Below are 18188 nucleotides of genomic sequence, written 5' to 3' on the forward strand. Positions count from 1 at the left end.
TCTCCCAGTTAAAATCCACACAGCCATGCACACAGCATGTACTCCATTCTCTCTTAAACTAATATGAACAGTCTAGGGGTGAACGTGGGGGAATGAAGTTCTGGCACCTCTAGTACTGAGTATATGTAATGGCAAGAGGTGGTGAGGGTCTATTGATGCTGGCTGCTGGGAAATCTATTGTTGCTGGCAGGGATCTATTGTTGCTGGAGTGGATCTATTGTTACTGGGGGGGGGGGTATTTTGTTGCTTGGGGTCTATTGTTGCAGGGCAGGAGGGTCTGTTGTTGCTGAGGGCATCTGTTGTTGCTGGAGTGGATCTATTGTTACTGGGGGGGGGGTATTTTGTTGCCCATGATCTATTGTTGAAGCAGGGGACTATTGTTTCTGTGGGATCTATTTTTGCTGGGGGAATCTAATGTTGCTAGGGGATCTATTGTTACTGGGTGCAGGGGATCTATTTTACTCCTTTCCTATTATCATTAACGCATAAAGGGAACACAAAGACACTGAATTTCAAAAGAGCCAACTTCCCTAAACTACAAACCTTGCTAAAAGGCATAAATTGGGATAAAATATTAGGAACAAAGAATATGGAGGCGAGATGGGTTTGCTTTAAGAGCATATTAAATAAGGGCATTAGCCAATGTATCCCATTGGGTAATAAATTTAAAAGAGCGAACAAAAATCCTGGATGGCTTAACTCCAATGTAAAAATGCATATAAAAGCAAAGGAGAAGGCCTTCAAAAAATACAAGGTTGAGGGATCATCCTCAGCATTCAGACTTTATAAAGAATGTAACAAGAAATGTAAGGGTGCAATTAGGACGGCTAAGATAGAACATGAAAGACATAGCGGAGGAGAGCAAAAAAAATCCCAAGAAATTCTTTAAGTATGTAAACAGTAAAAAAGGGAGGACAGACCATATTGGCCCCATAAAGAAGGAGGAAGGACATCTAGTTACAAAGGATGGGGAGATGGCGAAGGTATTGAATTTATTCTTCTCCTCAGTCTTCACGAGTGAATCGGGGGGCTTCAGTAACCAAAACTGCAGTGTTTATCCTCATGACACAACACAGGAAGCACCTCCATGGTTAACAGAGGACAGAATTAAAATTAGACTTGAGAAACTTAACATTAATAAATCACCGGGACCAGATGGCTTGCATCCGAGGGTACTTAGGGAACTCAGTCAAGTGATTGCCAGACCGTTGTTCCTAATTTTTACAGTCTATTGACTGGAATGGTACCAGCTGATTGGAGAAAAGCCAATGTAGCACCAATATTTAAAAAGGGCCCAAAATACATCCCTGGGAATTACAGACCAGTTAGCCTAACATCAATAGTATGTAAACTCTTGGAGGGGATGATAAGGGACTATATACAAGATTTTAGTAATAAGAACGATATCATTAGCAGTAATCAGCATGGATTCATGAAGAATCGTTCTTGCCAAACCAATCTATTAACCTTCTATGAGGAGGTGAGTTGCCATCTAGATAAAGGAAGGCCCGTAGACGTGGTGTATCTGGATTTTGCAAAAGCATTTGACACAGTTCCCCATAAACATTTACTGTACAAAATAATGTCCGTTGGCATGGACCATAGGGTGAGTACATGGATTGAAAACTGGCTACAAGGGCGAGTTCAGAGGGTGGTGATAAATGGGGAGTACTCTGAATGGTCAGGGGTGGGTAGTGGGGTTCCCCAGGGTTCTGTGCTGGGACCAATCCTATTTAATTTGTTTATAAATGACCTGGAGGATGGGATAAACAGTTCAATCTCTGTATTTGCAGACAATACTAAGCTAAGCAGGGCAATAACTTCTCCGCAGGATGTGGAAACCTTGCAAAAAGACCCGAACAAATTAATGGGGTGGGCGACCACATGGCAAATGAGGTTCAATGTAGAAAAATGTAAAATAATGCATTTGGGTGGCAAAAATATGAATGCAATCTATACACTGGGGGGAGAACTTCTGGGGGAATCTAGGATGGAAAAGGACCTGGGGGTCCTAGTAGATGATAGGCTCAGCAATGGCATGCAATGCCAAGCTGCTGCTAATAAAGCAAACAGAATATTGGCATGCATTAAAAGGGGGATCAACGCAAGAGATAAAACGATAATTCTCCCACTCTACAAGGCTCTGGTCCTGCCGCACCTGGAGTATGCTGTCCAGTTCTGGGCACCAGTCCTCAGGAAGGATGTACTGGAAATGGAGCGAGTACAAAGAAGGGCAACAAAGCTAATAAAGGGTCTGGAGGATCTTAGTTATGAGGAAAGGTTGCAAGCACTCAACTTATTCTCTCTGGAGAAGAGACGCTTGAGAGGTGAGATTTCAATTTACAAATACTGTACTGTGACCCCACGATAGGGATAAAACTTTTTCGCAGAAGAGAGTTTAATAAGACTCGTGGCCACTCATTACAATTAGAAGAAAAGAGGTTTAACCTTAAACTACGTAGAGGGTTCTTTACTGTAAGAGCGGCAAGGATGTGGAATTCCCTTCCACAGGCGGTGGTCTCAGCGGGGAGCATTGATAGCTTCAAGAAACTATTAGATAATCACCTGAATGACCGCAACATACAGGGATATACAATGTAATACTGACACATAATCACACACATAGGTTTGGACTTGATGGACTTGTGTCTTTTTTCAACCTCACCTACTATGTAACTATGTAACTATGTGCATTCCATAAAAATGATTTAGCACCACAAAATGACAATTGGTTCTGTATTCTCTAAAAAGGGCAGTACTGGGAGGTGGAAAAGGGACACAGAAAAGGGGTGACTCAGGAACAGGGAGTACCTGCACATATTTTCTGCGAAAAAAAGCTCTGTTTTATTGTAAAGGTGAACTTGGATGGGATAGAGGGAGTATGGGATACCTCTGAACTGACGGCACACTTTGAGGACTCTTCTCTACCTTGTTGAGCTGCACAAAAATGTCCAACAGAATCTCTAATGACAGGTGACTAGGACTTTTTCCCAAAAAAGACCAAAATCTGCACACAGTCACTAACATCCAGCACCGGGTCATTTACTCACATAGCCACAGAATCATCGGTTGCCTCCTTCTGATATTCACTGGGCATTCTGCAGTGAGCTTTTCAGACCCGAATGACCTCCAGGACTAGACTTTTCAAATATTCCCCACAGCTTAGGCTCCAGCTGGGACCTTGATGTCTTCTAGATGGCCCCTCTAGTAATCCTGCCCAAGTGGCAGAGACCCTAACAGGGGTCTCCTACAGCAGGACTGGACCTAGGACCTCTGCCCTGCTTCCCCAGGCTGCAGGCTCTTTATGGGCCATCCAACCACCTACTCGGCACACCTCTCCAGGGATTGGCTGAATTCCCATACATATTCTGTCTGCTTTCTCTGGTCTTCCTCCCACTATAGTACTAGAATTCTCTAGAATACAGAAGAAAGCAATCAGAGCAGCAGCTTGTGAGGGCCTGAATAAACCTAAACAATCAACCCCTGCTTCAGTGATTACAGAGGAGCTATATATATGTGTGTGCGTGTGTACACATATACATTTATTTATATATGCATATGACTGAAGTATTGTACCAGTCTTTGCAAATCATTGTTAATATAGTCCTGTGTTTTCATTTTTGTATTATGTATTTTTTTCTTCAAGTATATCCCTATTTTGAACAGTATGTTTTAAATTTTACAAGAATGTGTAATACTTATTCCTCATCTTGCCTAATTGTAATGCGTGCTGTTTTCCATATTTTTCTATTGTTTTCCTTTTCTGGGGATGCTTACTTCATATTTTATTATTGATTGTGTTGATAGCTTTCTGCATAGGCTATTTTATTTTCCATATATGGAGGTGTGTATGCCAACTTACCACTGATTTACTTAGGTTATTGGACCTGAGAATTGCAAAGGTCTTGCCAGCAAAGTGCCCAACAGATATATCAACTCAAGGAAATTATTCGCTCCCCTAATCTCTACTAGAGTGGACTTTAAGTCTAGGTGGACTTCTCCCTAAATCTGCCTAAACCCATAAAAGAATTACTGACCTTGGTGTATCTATCTATCTATCTATCTATCTATCTATCTATCTATCTATCTATCTATCTATCTATCTATCTATCTATCTATCTATCTATCTATCTATCTAATATATACAAAACTAATTATAAAAAAATATATACAAACAAAATTAAATGCAATTATCCCAGTTTCTTTTTGTATTTTGTTTATTACAGCTAAAGTGGAAACGCCTCCTGCTCAGAATATTCCATGAAAACTTTTCAGAGGATGAGGAAGTTATTGTGTTGGCCACAGATTATATGCAGAAGGTATCTGATATGATACGAGCTACACCAGCAAGGTAAGCTGTGTGTTGTTGTGTTGGCTAGAGTAAGGAATGGTTTGAGTTATTTTTTGCTGTCTGTATTATGCTGTATCATCAACTTTCCTGCTTTGTCGACACAACGGTAAGTGAGATAAAATCTCCCCAAAATGAGGGTAATAGCCATCTTAGACAGAATTTTTGACCCCATTGGTATATTTCCCCTCATCTTTGGTCTCATTATATCTCTAAGATTTTAGTTTTTCCATGGCTTTCAGTTTCATTAACAGTGGTCACCAGAACAAATAGAGAGATGAATATACAAAGTGGGACACAACAATAACAACTTGGCAGAGGGTTTAAACCTTTCCTACGCTGTCCACAAATTAAAAAAAAGATTTGTCTTTACATACACTTTAGTATACCAGTTGTACAGTAACCATCTGTCTTTGATCATGCTACAAAAAACGACATTTATTGGTTTCTATCGGTTACTATACTTTCAATGTCATAAATACTTCTCTGCTACTTTACTAAATAAGCACGTTTGCTAGTCTTTCAAAGATCATTTCTGTATTATAATGTGAGTAAATAAGCACCTGTTTATGCATCGACATACCTCCTTTAGACCTTGGTCCATCCAACCAGTGTGGTCACCTGTGGAATAAGCACCCTCCACAGACAGATCAACTCTCCAATAAGACACAGCTGTTTAATTCAATGTGGTTTTACCTGTCAAAATGCAATACATGGATGTTCACCTGTCAAATCAAAGTGTAAAGGGACAATTATCTACATCTTGTGCCCATTATAAGTGGAAACTAACTGAGAGAATATAAGGAGGGGGGGTTGGACTAAATCCACCAACCTAAACACGTAGGCAAACTGAATTGTACAACTTCAGAAGTGATGGATAAATTGTAGTTACACTGGATGCCACTAGAAGTCAGCACACAGATATTATACATTACATAATGAGTTTAAAGAGGTTGTAAAGCTCATTATGAAATACTTACCTTAGAAAGATGCCCTAAATCTGCGCCGGCACACGACCGTCATCTTTCCTGCAGGTACGTTCGGGTTTGTGGGCTCTGGCGCTGTGATTGGCCTGAGCCGCGATGACGTCACTTCCGTGCATGCGCGCGGGAGCCGCCGGTCACGGCACGGGCCCTGAATAAACAACACCAGCGGACCGTTGCTTCAGTGCACATGCGCCGATTACGTCTGCAGCAGCGTATATAGTGAATATCTCCTAAATTGTGCAAGTTTAGGAGATATTTAAAGTACCTACACGTAAGCTTTATTATAGACTTACTTATAGGTACAAGTGGTGTAACAGAGTTTACAACCACTTTTATGTAAGGGTAATCAATATACAGTATGTGTTCCACAACATATAGCTTAGGGGTAAGCAACCTTTGAGAGGCGGAGATCTACCTTCTACCTGAAGAAATAGAAATATGTTTTCATCATAACAGAACATTGTAGTGAGTTGTTACATCCCTATGTATTGAAATAAAGAAGTACCTCCTAAATGGGACTTTAAATGGCAGCAATACTACAAAATTATAATAAAAATAATGTTTTATTGAAATTGGGTAAAAAAATCGATCGTGATGATTGATAAAAAACACAATTAACAAAAACACATAATTTCTTGCAGTTGAATATTATTGTATGTAGGGTCTGAGTAGTTACTCAAATGTCTGAGAAAAATCTTCAGTACCCGATGCATTTCAGGTGCAAGCTCTTTCGGGTATTTCATACAGGAGAATCTATGTTCAGCATATAGTAAATGCTACAGCACTCAATCGTACAAATATTCAGACAGAGACTGAGTCATCACTGACAGTGGATGGCGTGGTTGGAGGTCTGATCTAGCCCCCGTTTCAACCTATAATGCCCCACAGAGGATGCAATATCAATTTCCCCCACACAGTTTGCGTGTTGAATTGGTAGCAGAAACTTAATTGGTCAAGGAAACATCTTCCAGTATAGGCCAGGTCAGGCCTTTCCACAAGCCTTCATATAAAAGGAGAGAGGGTACTGGATATGTGTCCCTCGGTCCTTGTCCTACTTCTGGGAATCCGCGGAGCACCTCGTCCACCCTGACAGTGTCTTCTCAGACATTGGAGAGTAACTACTCAGACCCTATGTACAATAATATTCAACTGCAAGAAATTATGTGTTTTTGTTACTTGTCCATGCATTTTTTATCAATCTATTTTTTATCAATCATCACACGTGTGATCGATTTTTTACCCAATTTCAATAAAAAAAGTTTTTAAAGGAGAGAGGGTACTGGATATGTGTCCCTCGGTCCTTGTCCTACTTTTGGGAATCCGTGGAGCACCTCGTCCACCCTGACAGTGTCTTCTCAGACATTGGAGAGTAACTACTCAGACCCTATGTACAATAATATTCAACTGCAAGAAATTATGTGTTTTTGTTAATTGTCCATGCATTTTTTATCAATCTATTTTTTATCAATCATCACATGTGTGATCGATTTTTTACCCAATTTCAATAAAAAAAGTTTTTTATTATTCTTTTGTAGTATTGATGCCATTTAAAGTCCCATTTAGGGGGTAGTTCTACCTTCTACCTGAACAATATAAAGAGATGATCACTGGTGTTCGGCGCCCTTTTTTAAAAGAAATTAACTAATAGATAGTAAGAAAAATTTTGAAGAATATAATAAAACAAATGTCACTGTACAAATATAAACTTAGCCTACCTTTAAAGTGGATAGCGTCAGTAGGGCAGTGGATGGTGTTTGGACAGTGTCAGAAGAGCAGAGGTTGGTGTTTGTAGGGCAGTGGACAGTGTCAGTAGAACAGTGGATATGTCAGTAGAGCAGACGTTGGTGTCAGTAGGGCAGTGAACAGTGTCAGTAGAACAGTGGATATGTCAGTAGAGCAGAGGTTGGTGTTAGTAAAGCAGAGGTTGGTGTCAATAGGAAAGTGAGTGCTGTCAGTCAGTAGAGCAGTGGATCGTGTCAGTAGGGCAGTGGATGGTGTCAGTAGTTTTTTACAGGCATATACAGATCAGAAGCAGGAGGCAGCACAACTCTGGATGGTGGCAGGACCCGGAGATGCCGGAGTTAACTTTCCATAATAACAAGTTGGAGATTGGTTTCTAGGACTGCCCTGTGTTCTAGCAACCAATCATTTGCCGTTTAACTTGAAAAGTAAACTTGGTCAGCTCCTGCCCTCCATCCTGTGCTATGATGCCTTCTGCTCTCCGCTGTGCTGTGAGGAAGGATGAGCGTGGCGGAAGAAGCTGGAAGGAAAGACTGGTGCTGAAATGTGGGGTCGGCAAGACAGAGAACTGTTCTACCCATCATCCACCCGTGGTTGACGTGTAGATCGTGATCGACGAGCTGCTGTCTCCCAATATAGTTTTTTTTTGAGACATCATCTGTCTGCAGCCTTTTGCTTTGACATACAGGATATAGTGGGGGCATGAGGTTAAAGCTGAACCCCAGGAATTAAGCCACTTTGCAGAGACTGCATACCACATCATGGACTTATCGCCTAAAGTTACAGTTTTACAGTTTACATTTTTCAAGACTGGGTCATTTAAGGTCGGTTTACATCAGAATTTCGGTCTGCATTCCTGTGTGATTCCTGCACATTCCCCTGCAGTGCAATTTTTGCAGCCAATTAATTTGGATGGGCTGCAAATCACACCGGAACACAAAAAAGTGGTGCATGCACTACTTTTAAAAAATGCACTACACCAAATTGCATGGTGCTGTTGTACCATGCAATCTGGTGCCCACAAATGCACTGCGCTTGCAATCTACATTTGGGGTGCCATAACAATGTATTGGCACCCACAGCAGATCTCAAAGACAGCGCATTTTGAATGTGGTGCTGGAAGCGTGCTTGGCACATGCCTTTCCCGCACCATGTTGTGGTGTGAACTGGCCCTAAATAAATGACTACATCGAAAAATCATTTATTTAAACAATGGTCTCCCTTCCACCTGCAAAAGACTTAAAGCAGAGTTCCACCCAAAAATGGAACTTCCACTTTAAGTGCAGGTGACCCCCTGACATGCCATTTGGCATGCAATTTTTTTGGGGGGGGAGCGGATAACCTCTTTTTAGAGGCACTCAGCTCCCACTTCCTCCCGGGGCTCCGCGGCACCAGAAGGAAGATCACCTCTCCCCCCTCCCTCCCTGCAATCTTCTGGGACACGTCACAGGTCCCAGAAGATTGCCCGGCCATTCACAGCATGCAGCGCAGCTCGCCCGGCTGTGAAGCCACAGCCGGGCGGGATCAGTGAGTGTCCAATTATTAAAGGTCAGCAGTTGCACTTTTTGTAGCTGCTGACTTTTCATTTTTTTTTGGCGGAACTCCGCTTTAACAGTACACACAAAAAAAGCATGAAACACAGCTCAAAACCTATGCATATCTTATCCCTTACCAAGCAGGGCTTGTTTTCTCAGAGAATAGGTGCAGGTGGTCCCTCTTCTGATTCACCTCTTTCCACCACTCCTCACCCACCCCCTTTGAGCGCTGTCTCTTGGTTCCACCCCCCACCCAACTCTCAGTAACGAAAACAAAAGTAGTAAAAAATATCCTCTGCAGCCAGCAGCAATAGATCCCCAGCAACAATAGATCTCCCAGCAGCCAGTACCAATAGACCCGCCCCTTTCCCTGAACAGTAGATCCCCGAGCAACCAAAGACCCCCCTCAGCAACAAGATTCCCCACCAGTACCAACACTAGATCCACCAGCAACAATAGACCCTCCAGCACACCTCATTACCCCTTTGCCAGTACATACATTCAGTGCTGGAGGTGCCAGAACTGCATTCCCCCGTGTTCCCTCTGAGAAAATGCCCTGGTGACCACCCAGCCCATTTCATGTTTTAGTAAAGAACTTCTGGATCACACAACAGGGTGTGGTTTCTTCTTATCACAATTGATTGATAGAAACAGAATAACCAAAATACAGTTGTATATGTCAATAGCAGCTCATTAAACAGAACAAAATACCATATTTTCTGGCATATAAGACGTATTAAGGCGCTGATATTCCAGTGAAAACATAGGTTTTGGCCTATACTCGCCGTATAAAGACTAGCCCCCTTCAGAGGCAACACCCAAGGCAACACCATTTAAAAAATAATACATCAGAAACATCCAAAACAAATCTGATTTGATTTAAATAATTTTAAGTAAAAAGGTTATGACTTACCAGTGCCTAAAATCCTACAAAATCCTCATCATGTTCATCAATGACATCTTGTGGTACATTTGTAAGACAGTCATCATATGGATCTAATTCCGAATAAGATGGTGTGGCTTCAGCTTCGGCTTCCCCTTCATCTTGCCACAAGTAGTCGTCCTCCATACCATCCAATGAATTTGATATGCCACACTTCTTGAAAGACTTGATTACTGTTTCTGCTTCAATATCATTCCAGGCTTTTATGACAAAGTTGCACAAAACATCCAACTGTCTGCATGTTTCCTCCTTTTGTGAATGACTTTTCGTCGCTAACCACTCACTCATTCCACTATTCTCAAATGCGATCTTTAAAGCAGAGGTCCACCGAAAAAAAAATATTAAAAGCTAGCAGCTACAAATACTGCAGCTTCTGACTTTTTATATATGGACACTTACCTGTCCAGGGAGCCGTGATGTCGGCAGCCGAAGCCGATCTGTCCGTCGGCTCTCGGCTGCTGCCACCGCCATCCTCGGTAAGGGAAAAAGGAAGTGAAGTCGTGCGGCTTCACTTCCTGGTTCCCTACTGCGCATGCGCGTCCTCTCTGGTCCCTGCTGTGCTCTGGGACCTGTGTGTCTCCCAGAATACAGCGGGTGAGGACAGTGTAGGTGCCGGAAGTGGCGTAGGTCACCGCAAGCGCCGCAGTGATCTATGCCAGGAAGTGGGAGCAAATACCTGTATTAGAGAGGTATCTGCTCCCTCCTCCCCCCGAAAGGTGCCAAATGTGACACTGGAGGGGGGAGGAATCCAAAAAGTGGAAGTTCCATTCCATATCGAAATTCCTAGAAGTTTCATCCATATTTCCGATCTGACTTAACGCATAGCCATGTTTCTTGTGCTGTTGTATTACATATTGATGGAAATTACTTACTTTGCCGTCAAGATCTGCAGGTAATTTTTGTGCAGTTTTGGTCTTTTTGCCTCAGGACCAGATCGTGCCTTTCTAAGAACCTAGTACACCAGGATACAGGGGCCCTAAATCCTTTGCTGTGATCTGGGTTAGATTTGGCCCACTGAAGTGAAAAAATATATATGTTGTTTTGTGTCACTACATAACCATTTTGACGATGCTCATGCTGCTACATGCTTTTTGAGTTCTGGCCAATGTGGGGTGCCTCTTCTTGGCATACTCTTTAATGCATCTCCTTTTGCTTTCCATTCTCGGCCCATCTTTTCTGTTACTCCATATTGTCTGGCAGCAGTACAGTTATTATGTTCCTTGACAAAGTTTACAACTTTGAGCTTGAAGCTGACTTCATGTTTCCTTCTTTTTGCTGGTGCCATGGTGGGGTCTTGTCTGTCAGCCATTTTACACCCACTAATCTGTAATCTGTCTGGTATTACCACTGTATTACCACTGTTTTGAAATCAAAAAGGAAACTGGTGAACTACAAGTCCCAGAAATCCCACAATTGGTAGGCAGCAACAATGGCCAGTGAATCCTCTCTCTCTCCTATATGAAGGGGAGATCTGGACCTGGATGTGCAGTAATACTGCATGTACAGTAGCACCAGGTACATTGCAGAATACAGTATACACCGCTGAGCCAATCACTGCAAGCAATGTATTCTATTAATGAATACAAAGCCTGCTCGGATTGGCAGAGGCCCTCAAAGCCAATCCAAGCAGGCTCTGTATTCATTAATAGAATACATTGTTTGCTGGGATTGGCGCAGCGGAGTATACTGTATGTAGCCGAAGCTACATACAGTATTACCGCACATCCAGCATGCATCCTGCAGGCTGACATCCAGCGTGTGGCATTTCATACCCGGCGTATAAGACAACCCCCTCTTTTTGGCCGTTTTTTTAAGTGTAAAAAGTCGTCTTCTCTGCTGGAAAATACGGTACTAACATTCCTCCAGCTTTAAAATCCAACTCCAGGTACAACAAATAATATATTTTTGCAATGGGACCCTCTGCACTGCAATGTATCAATCTTCATTATACCTAAGTGTGCTGGAATAAGAATAAATACTTACCTTATTCAACACACTAGCGTGGTCTCCCCAGCGGTGTGACTAACCCCCCAAAGCTCCCTCTTTAAGCCACTCATAGCTGCTGTTGCATTCCTGCCTCCCCCACATCCAATCTAAGGTTAATAGCCCTGAATTATACTTGATGATGGTGAGGAAACACCCACAGACCAGAGCTTTAGGGAAAAGATGGTAGTGCCGTGGGGGGGGGGGGGGGGGGGGGGGGGGTGCAGGGGGTTGAAGGTAAGTCATCTCTGTTCTTCTATACCATAGATATAACAAGTAGTTAACCCTTGCAATGTGGGGAGGCCCCAGTACAATGGTAGATTTTTTCTAATTCTAATCTTGTTTTTCGATGTTTTATATTATAGCACTTATTTTGCATTAATGTGGATGTCCCGCTGTTATTATTGTGCTGCCAATGTGCAGTTATAGTACCAGTATTCTTGTGTTTTCCTTAACGACCATTGAGGGACGCAAGAATATTATCATTTTTTTAGACATTCAGAGTTACACTGCCACCTACAGGAGACTTTGACAGTGACAAGCAAAAAGTTAAACTAGTTCTTGGAGTCCTAGGAGTTGGACACCGTTTCTTCAGCTTTGCTGAATGTCTAGCAACACATTTTTTGCAAGCCTTTTATTCTTACTTTAATCCAGATATTCTATACACTGCAGATATTTTTTTCTTCAGTAACTGCAATAAAAAATGCTGCTTTAGTCTCTACACACACAGCAGCTATCCCGATCAGCATATCTTTAGCAATAGTTTTGAAGCTCATACCTGGACCCTGCTGTAACTGAGCTCTGCATTATGGCACTTGCCAGACCTTTGTTTGCTGTATTAGCTGCGAAAAGTCCCAATAGCTATTTGTTGGGTTCTAGACAGGGTAGGATTTATCCCTTTCTCCCATCTATTTTTTTAATGGGTGGAATCGCTTGGCTACTGGTTTTAAGGAGCAGACAGTTTCCCGAATGGACGGGGGATCCCTCTGTTGATCTTATATTCTAGCTGTACATCATTTGCAAGTTTCAAGTTCTTTACCTCCTGTATCTCAAGAGGGGGGGGGGGGGGGGGGGCATTCCCTACACTGGACAATGTTGGATGTGTTATTCATGACCACACTGTTTTTCTCCCTGGAGTCAGGGTTTTGGCTCAAAGATCATTGCATCTGAGGTTTCTCACTTTGAAGAGTGAGTTTTCTGCTTGATAGTGCGTCTCCTTTTTCCTTGCAAGGAAGTATCCAACGCTAGTAAGTCATGTTTTTTCCTGGAGGGTCAGCAGCAAGGCCTTTTTGATGCTTTACTGCAGTATTCCCCTAAATGAGAGTGTAAGTCTGGAGGCATTTGTGGGACTTATCCTGTGGGAAGATAAACCAGTAACTAAGTCCAAAATCTGTTATAATCTTTAAAAAATATTGGGAAACATTAACTTATCTTAAATATTTCACACTTTCTTTTTAAGAAAAAGTCTAGAAACCCATTTTTTCTATTTAAGGACAAATTCTTGGACAATATTTAAAGAGTAACTCCACTTTCGTGGGGAAAAAAATATCAAATAAAGAAAAAAAATATAGTGTGTACAATTGCAAAACAAGTCATTTTGTAATTGAATGTTGTTAAAAATTACCTTTCCTTTTCAATCGGCAGCTCTGTAATTTTCTGCAAATGCAAAGCAATATGGCAACATGGAGTTGTTCTGTACATAGACTGTGTACTGACCACTCCCCAGAAACATATTTTCCTGCTTGTGTGATTTTTCCCAGAAGTCTGTCTAAGACACAAGTAAGATTTCAGGCATCCCTTGCAACAAAAATGTAATTTTTGATGGGATATTTCCAATAGGAACACATCTAAAGGGATGCAGGCCCAGCAGCTTACTTCATTAGAGCCCTGCAGCTGCCACAGCTGACTGATAATTATGAAACTCTTCCCATTAGACCCACTCAGTACAGAGGCACAGACACACAGACACACACACATGGATTTCTTCAGAATAACAAAAGGTAGGAATCTGCAACAAAAGTTGTTATAATCCTTGCAATGTACATAGATCACCCAGGGGGGAATGTTTTTTTTCTCAACAAAAGTGGAGTTATGCTTTAACAAACCCTTTATTAACTTACTGTAAATTCGTATAAAATGTCTAGCTGGCATCAGATTTTTATGATACATAGCCTACATTCAGTCCAAATCAGAAAATTCCACCAATGCCCAGAATACAGATTAAACTATATAAAATTCATTTTGATTTAAAACCAAATAAAAACACTCAAAATATCCAGTTATACAGCACTGTTTAAACATTTGCAAATGGTTGACACTAAACATTACCACAAACACTTCCTGAATTATATCATTGTATCTTCTCCCGCTCAACGCATTTCATCACAATTGATTCCTCAGGAGTGAAGCATATACCAACATTTATTTTAACTAGTTTAAATTCATTTTAAACAGTTTTACGCTATGAAAGTCTGTTCTCTCCTTGTTTAAATCCACATGTGATCAAGTTACAAATGCTGTGAGGGGAACAGGGTAGAATATTGATTACAAACATTTTTGAATGCAATCACTTGTGGTCTGTTTGAGCTGGTAAGTGTTTATGCTTTAGGTGAGTTGGCGAGTGTTCATTCCTTCACATAGATTTATTTTCATACAATCTGCAGCCTGAACAAAAAGAGCTCACAGATTCCCCCATCCATGCCATACAGTGTGGTTGAACAAATCACCTGCTGTAGCTATTGTATTTTGATTGCCAATTCTAACAGCTGCCGGTAATGGCTAACAGCAATAAGATGCATCTGCTGTTCAGCCAACAATCTTCTGCCTGGCTTTTCCGATTTTTCAATCGAAGGATATCAAGTGGGAGGGTGCTAAAGCAAAATGTAATCAGTGTGTGACCAGCTTTAGGGGAACATTCCCATTATGGTTGACATTTTCTGATTTAAACTGTTGGGCTCTTATATTTGATTCCATTTATTGCTTTTTAGCAATAATAATTTAACAGCGTTTGTATGCAATTACAACATGTGTTTTTTTTTATTTGCATGTCCTTTTGTCTTACATATTTATAGAGCAGTTAGTTTCAGGACACATAAGAAGCACTGTGCATTTTAGGATAATAAACTGATACTTTTTGGCAAATTAGCACACCTGTTGCAGCCTGGGAGTAATCTATAGGAGCGTGTTTACATGTATTTTCTTCTAGAAAGAATGCAATAGTAGAACACACTACACACTACTACTAAACACGCAACGTACATACAAATACAATACACCTCATCTAAGATGTGCAGGTATAACAGCAACAGTTACAAGCCCATTCAGGTTTATATATAGGATATAAGCAGTCCAGACATGATCTTCCTTTGTCAATTCCAGTTTCTCTGTGGATGCCAATCATTTGTATTACGGAGGCATTTGTGTATATTAACTAGGAAAAGGAGTAAAAGCTGTTCACCCTACAAAGCAACAGTTCACTTTGCAAAGTAAATGTTAATAAAAAACAGAAACCTGTAATAATGTTGAATGCCCAATCACGTACATAATTTTTTTTTAAAAACAAGTTTGTAGATTCAAAGTGAATACAGCTTCACCCTGTCTACTAACCATTGTTTAGCCTAGGTTCACATTGGTACGATTTAGCAGGCGATTTGACATGTCAAATCGCATACCAAACTGGCAGCTATTGAGGAATTTGAGGGTATTTACATCCAAATCAGGTGAACAGTGTAGGAATTACAACAGTTTGTATATGTACAATCTGTTGTAATTCCTGCACTGTTCACCTGATTTGGATGTAAACACCCTCAAATTAAAGCTGAAAGTCTGCAGTTACAGCACATCTTGTTTGTTTCATTTCAAATCCATTGTGGTGGTGTATAGAGCCAAAAAAGATTAGAATTGTGTCGATGTCCCAATATTTATGGACCTGACTCTAGTCTTGAAATCTTTACACTGTTAGTTACTAAAAGTATTGACAATCTTATCTATTAATATACAAGTTTTTTGTGTGTGGTAGTTCTTTTTATAATTTAGGCCTGTTTCACATAGGTGGCCAAAGGGGCGGTAAAAAACAAGCGGTTGAGCTGCAGTTTTACAGCCCCCAATGGCTCACTTAAAGCTTATAATACAGCTGGCCACAGCAAATGTAACGCAGCATGTCAAGTTGACAGAGAACACCTATGAAATATGGCCATGCAAGCCAATGGGGTTAAATGCTTGACTTGTGGTTGCGACACATTTGTCCCATTAAAGATTGCTAGGCTGGCCATACATGGTCGAATTTCAAAAGAATTTTCTTTTGAAAATCAGAAATTTTGTGCGTTTTGTGATCCGATGGTGCCACCATTGATTTCGAAATTTGACCAACCAAGCCTTCAATTTCACTTCATATTGCTAGAGAAAAGAATTTTCGTGGCTGGGAATCTTCTTTTCTTTCCGGGAATTTTCTTTTCTTGCACTCATGCGCATTTCTTTTTCGATTACATTTTTCGCATGATTCTCCCATCATTGATTAGAAAATTGTTTGTTTTTCAAAAAATTTCCAACATGCCCGATTACTCGAATTTGATGGCTGCATGAAAATCGGCTGTTGCTGCAGCCCACTAATGGTGCGGAATTCGAACAAAAATTCTTAGATAAGATTTTCGAAAGAAAATTCTTTAGAAATTCGACCCATGTATGGCCTGCCAAAGTCCATCCAGTTCAACCAACAGAGAAAAACCTATATATATCAACACACAGAGAAAACCTATATATACACTATCCTATACCCACAGTTGATCCAGAGGAAGGCAAAAAAAATCCCAATAAAGCATGAAGAGGTGGCAGGATCGCCCCCTAAATGCTTGACAGCAGCTGCTTAGCTGCACTCTGAGATGCAATTCACCACAAATTGCTTACCAGAGAATGGGAAAGTGTGAACACAGCCCAAGGTCTCTTTCACATGGGCAGCTGGTGGTCGGTAAAAGGCAGATGAGCCTCCCTCCACTTACATCCCCTTGACTGCCCACCTATACAAAGCAATGCAGCTGCTCAGGGCTGTACCCAGGCCACAGCCATGATGCTTTTCAAAAAGAGAAATGGCATGTCACATTCAGCAGGTGGTACCACCACTGAACGCAATCTATTCAAGTGAATAGGGCTGCACCACTACCACCCTGCAGCACAGTGGCTTGGAATTTTGAGGGTTGAAACAGGCAATAAGGAGGCAACACATTGCCCCCTTTACCAGGGCCGTCTTTAATATTCATTAGACCCTGGGCAAAACTTTTTTGGGGCCCCCCCATGCAATTTTGCTCTCCACCTGCTTTGAGACATACAATAAATAGCAGCTAGCCTGAAAATCAGTTTTCTGAATCAGATTAGGCAGCGATTGCGATTGGTTGCCAGAGGTTACAGTGTATCATTACCGCTCACTGACTGGTTGCTAGAGGTTACAGCACACATTACAGCTCACTGATTAGTTGCTAGAGGTCACAGCACATGATTTCTGCTTGTTGATTGGTTGCTAGAGATTACTGTGGATATGACCTGAGGGGGGCATGATATACATATCAATGCCGCCGACCGCTGCTATTTACATATGAATGCCGCCGCTATTTACATATGAATGCTGGTAATTTACATGTAAACACTGGGTCTGCAGGTGAATCATTTGTACGCAACAATAGGGCAGAGCTGGGCAGCATTAGTAGCAGCACTTCACACTTAGATATTGGGACACAGCACGGGACTAAAACCTCGAGGGACGAGGGAATTTAAAGCAGGATAGTTGGCAAGTATAAGGCAGCTTCTTTGGGCCCCATGACAATGACAGGGCCCAGGGCAGCTGCCCCTTTTGCCCTGCCTTAAAGACAGCCCTGCTCCTCACCATCTGTCAAACACCCTCTGAAATGCAGTCCACTACAGATTGCTTTTCACAGGAGCAGCAGCAGTTTAGGTCCATATGTGAACGAGCTCTAAGGCTAGGTTCACACTGATGCATTTGATGCAACCCATGTTTGTGTGGGCACAGCGGTCCATTCACTTGAATGGGCTGCTGTATCTGTAGGAAACACAGGAAAAAGGTCCCTGCAGCCCCAGATAAATTGCAATGGTGCTTTTGCACCATGCATTTTCTCGCAAACGCATTTCACGTTTAATGCGTAGGGGTGCCATTAAGAATAAATGGCAGTCCCACATGTCTGTAAAAGAGCAGCATCGCATTATGGCTGCGGGATCAGGTGCGATTCCCACACTTAGCCACCCACACAAGTGTGAACCGAGATGTTGTGGGGACCTAAATCATGCAGCAGGACCCAGAAGTGCCTGTTTACTCCTCTCATTGATAGAAAGAAAGGAGTGATTGAACAGGCAGCAGTTCACATATAGGAACATGTTTTACTAAATCTTTTAGTGTCTGGAATACATTTACAGCTAAAAAATGACATTTGGAAGGTGCAGTGCTCACCCACAGAGCAGTGTCAAGAGCTCCAATTCTCCTCAATTTCTGCTACAGAATGACAGACTTAATGAGAATGTGAAAAATGGCAAGTTTTAAGAGCTGACTATGCTGCAATGACAGCACACTGAATGTTAAAGAAATTCTACATTGTTTCAGTTTCCACACAACACTGTGATCTTGATTGAATCGTTCTGCTTATTTTCTGCTA

At 41.6% G+C, this 18188-nt stretch overlaps 1 protein-coding gene across 2 annotated transcripts in view; it reads left to right on the forward strand.

Moving 5' to 3' along the window:
• The window catches only part of ECEL1 (endothelin converting enzyme like 1), a 178124-nt gene that overhangs the window by 93744 nt on the left and 66192 nt on the right, over nt 1-18188 (forward strand). For both annotated transcript variants that reach the window (XM_073626476.1, XM_073626477.1), the window contains exon 6: nt 4227-4351. In XM_073626476.1, coding sequence (XP_073482577.1) covers nt 4227-4351 — 125 coding nt within the window. The remainder of the gene's footprint in view (nt 1-4226; nt 4352-18188) is intronic.

This window comes from Aquarana catesbeiana, linkage group LG04, assembly GCF_042186555.1.
Source record: "Aquarana catesbeiana isolate 2022-GZ linkage group LG04, ASM4218655v1, whole genome shotgun sequence".
NCBI classification, from domain to species: domain Eukaryota; kingdom Metazoa; phylum Chordata; class Amphibia; order Anura; family Ranidae; genus Aquarana; species Aquarana catesbeiana.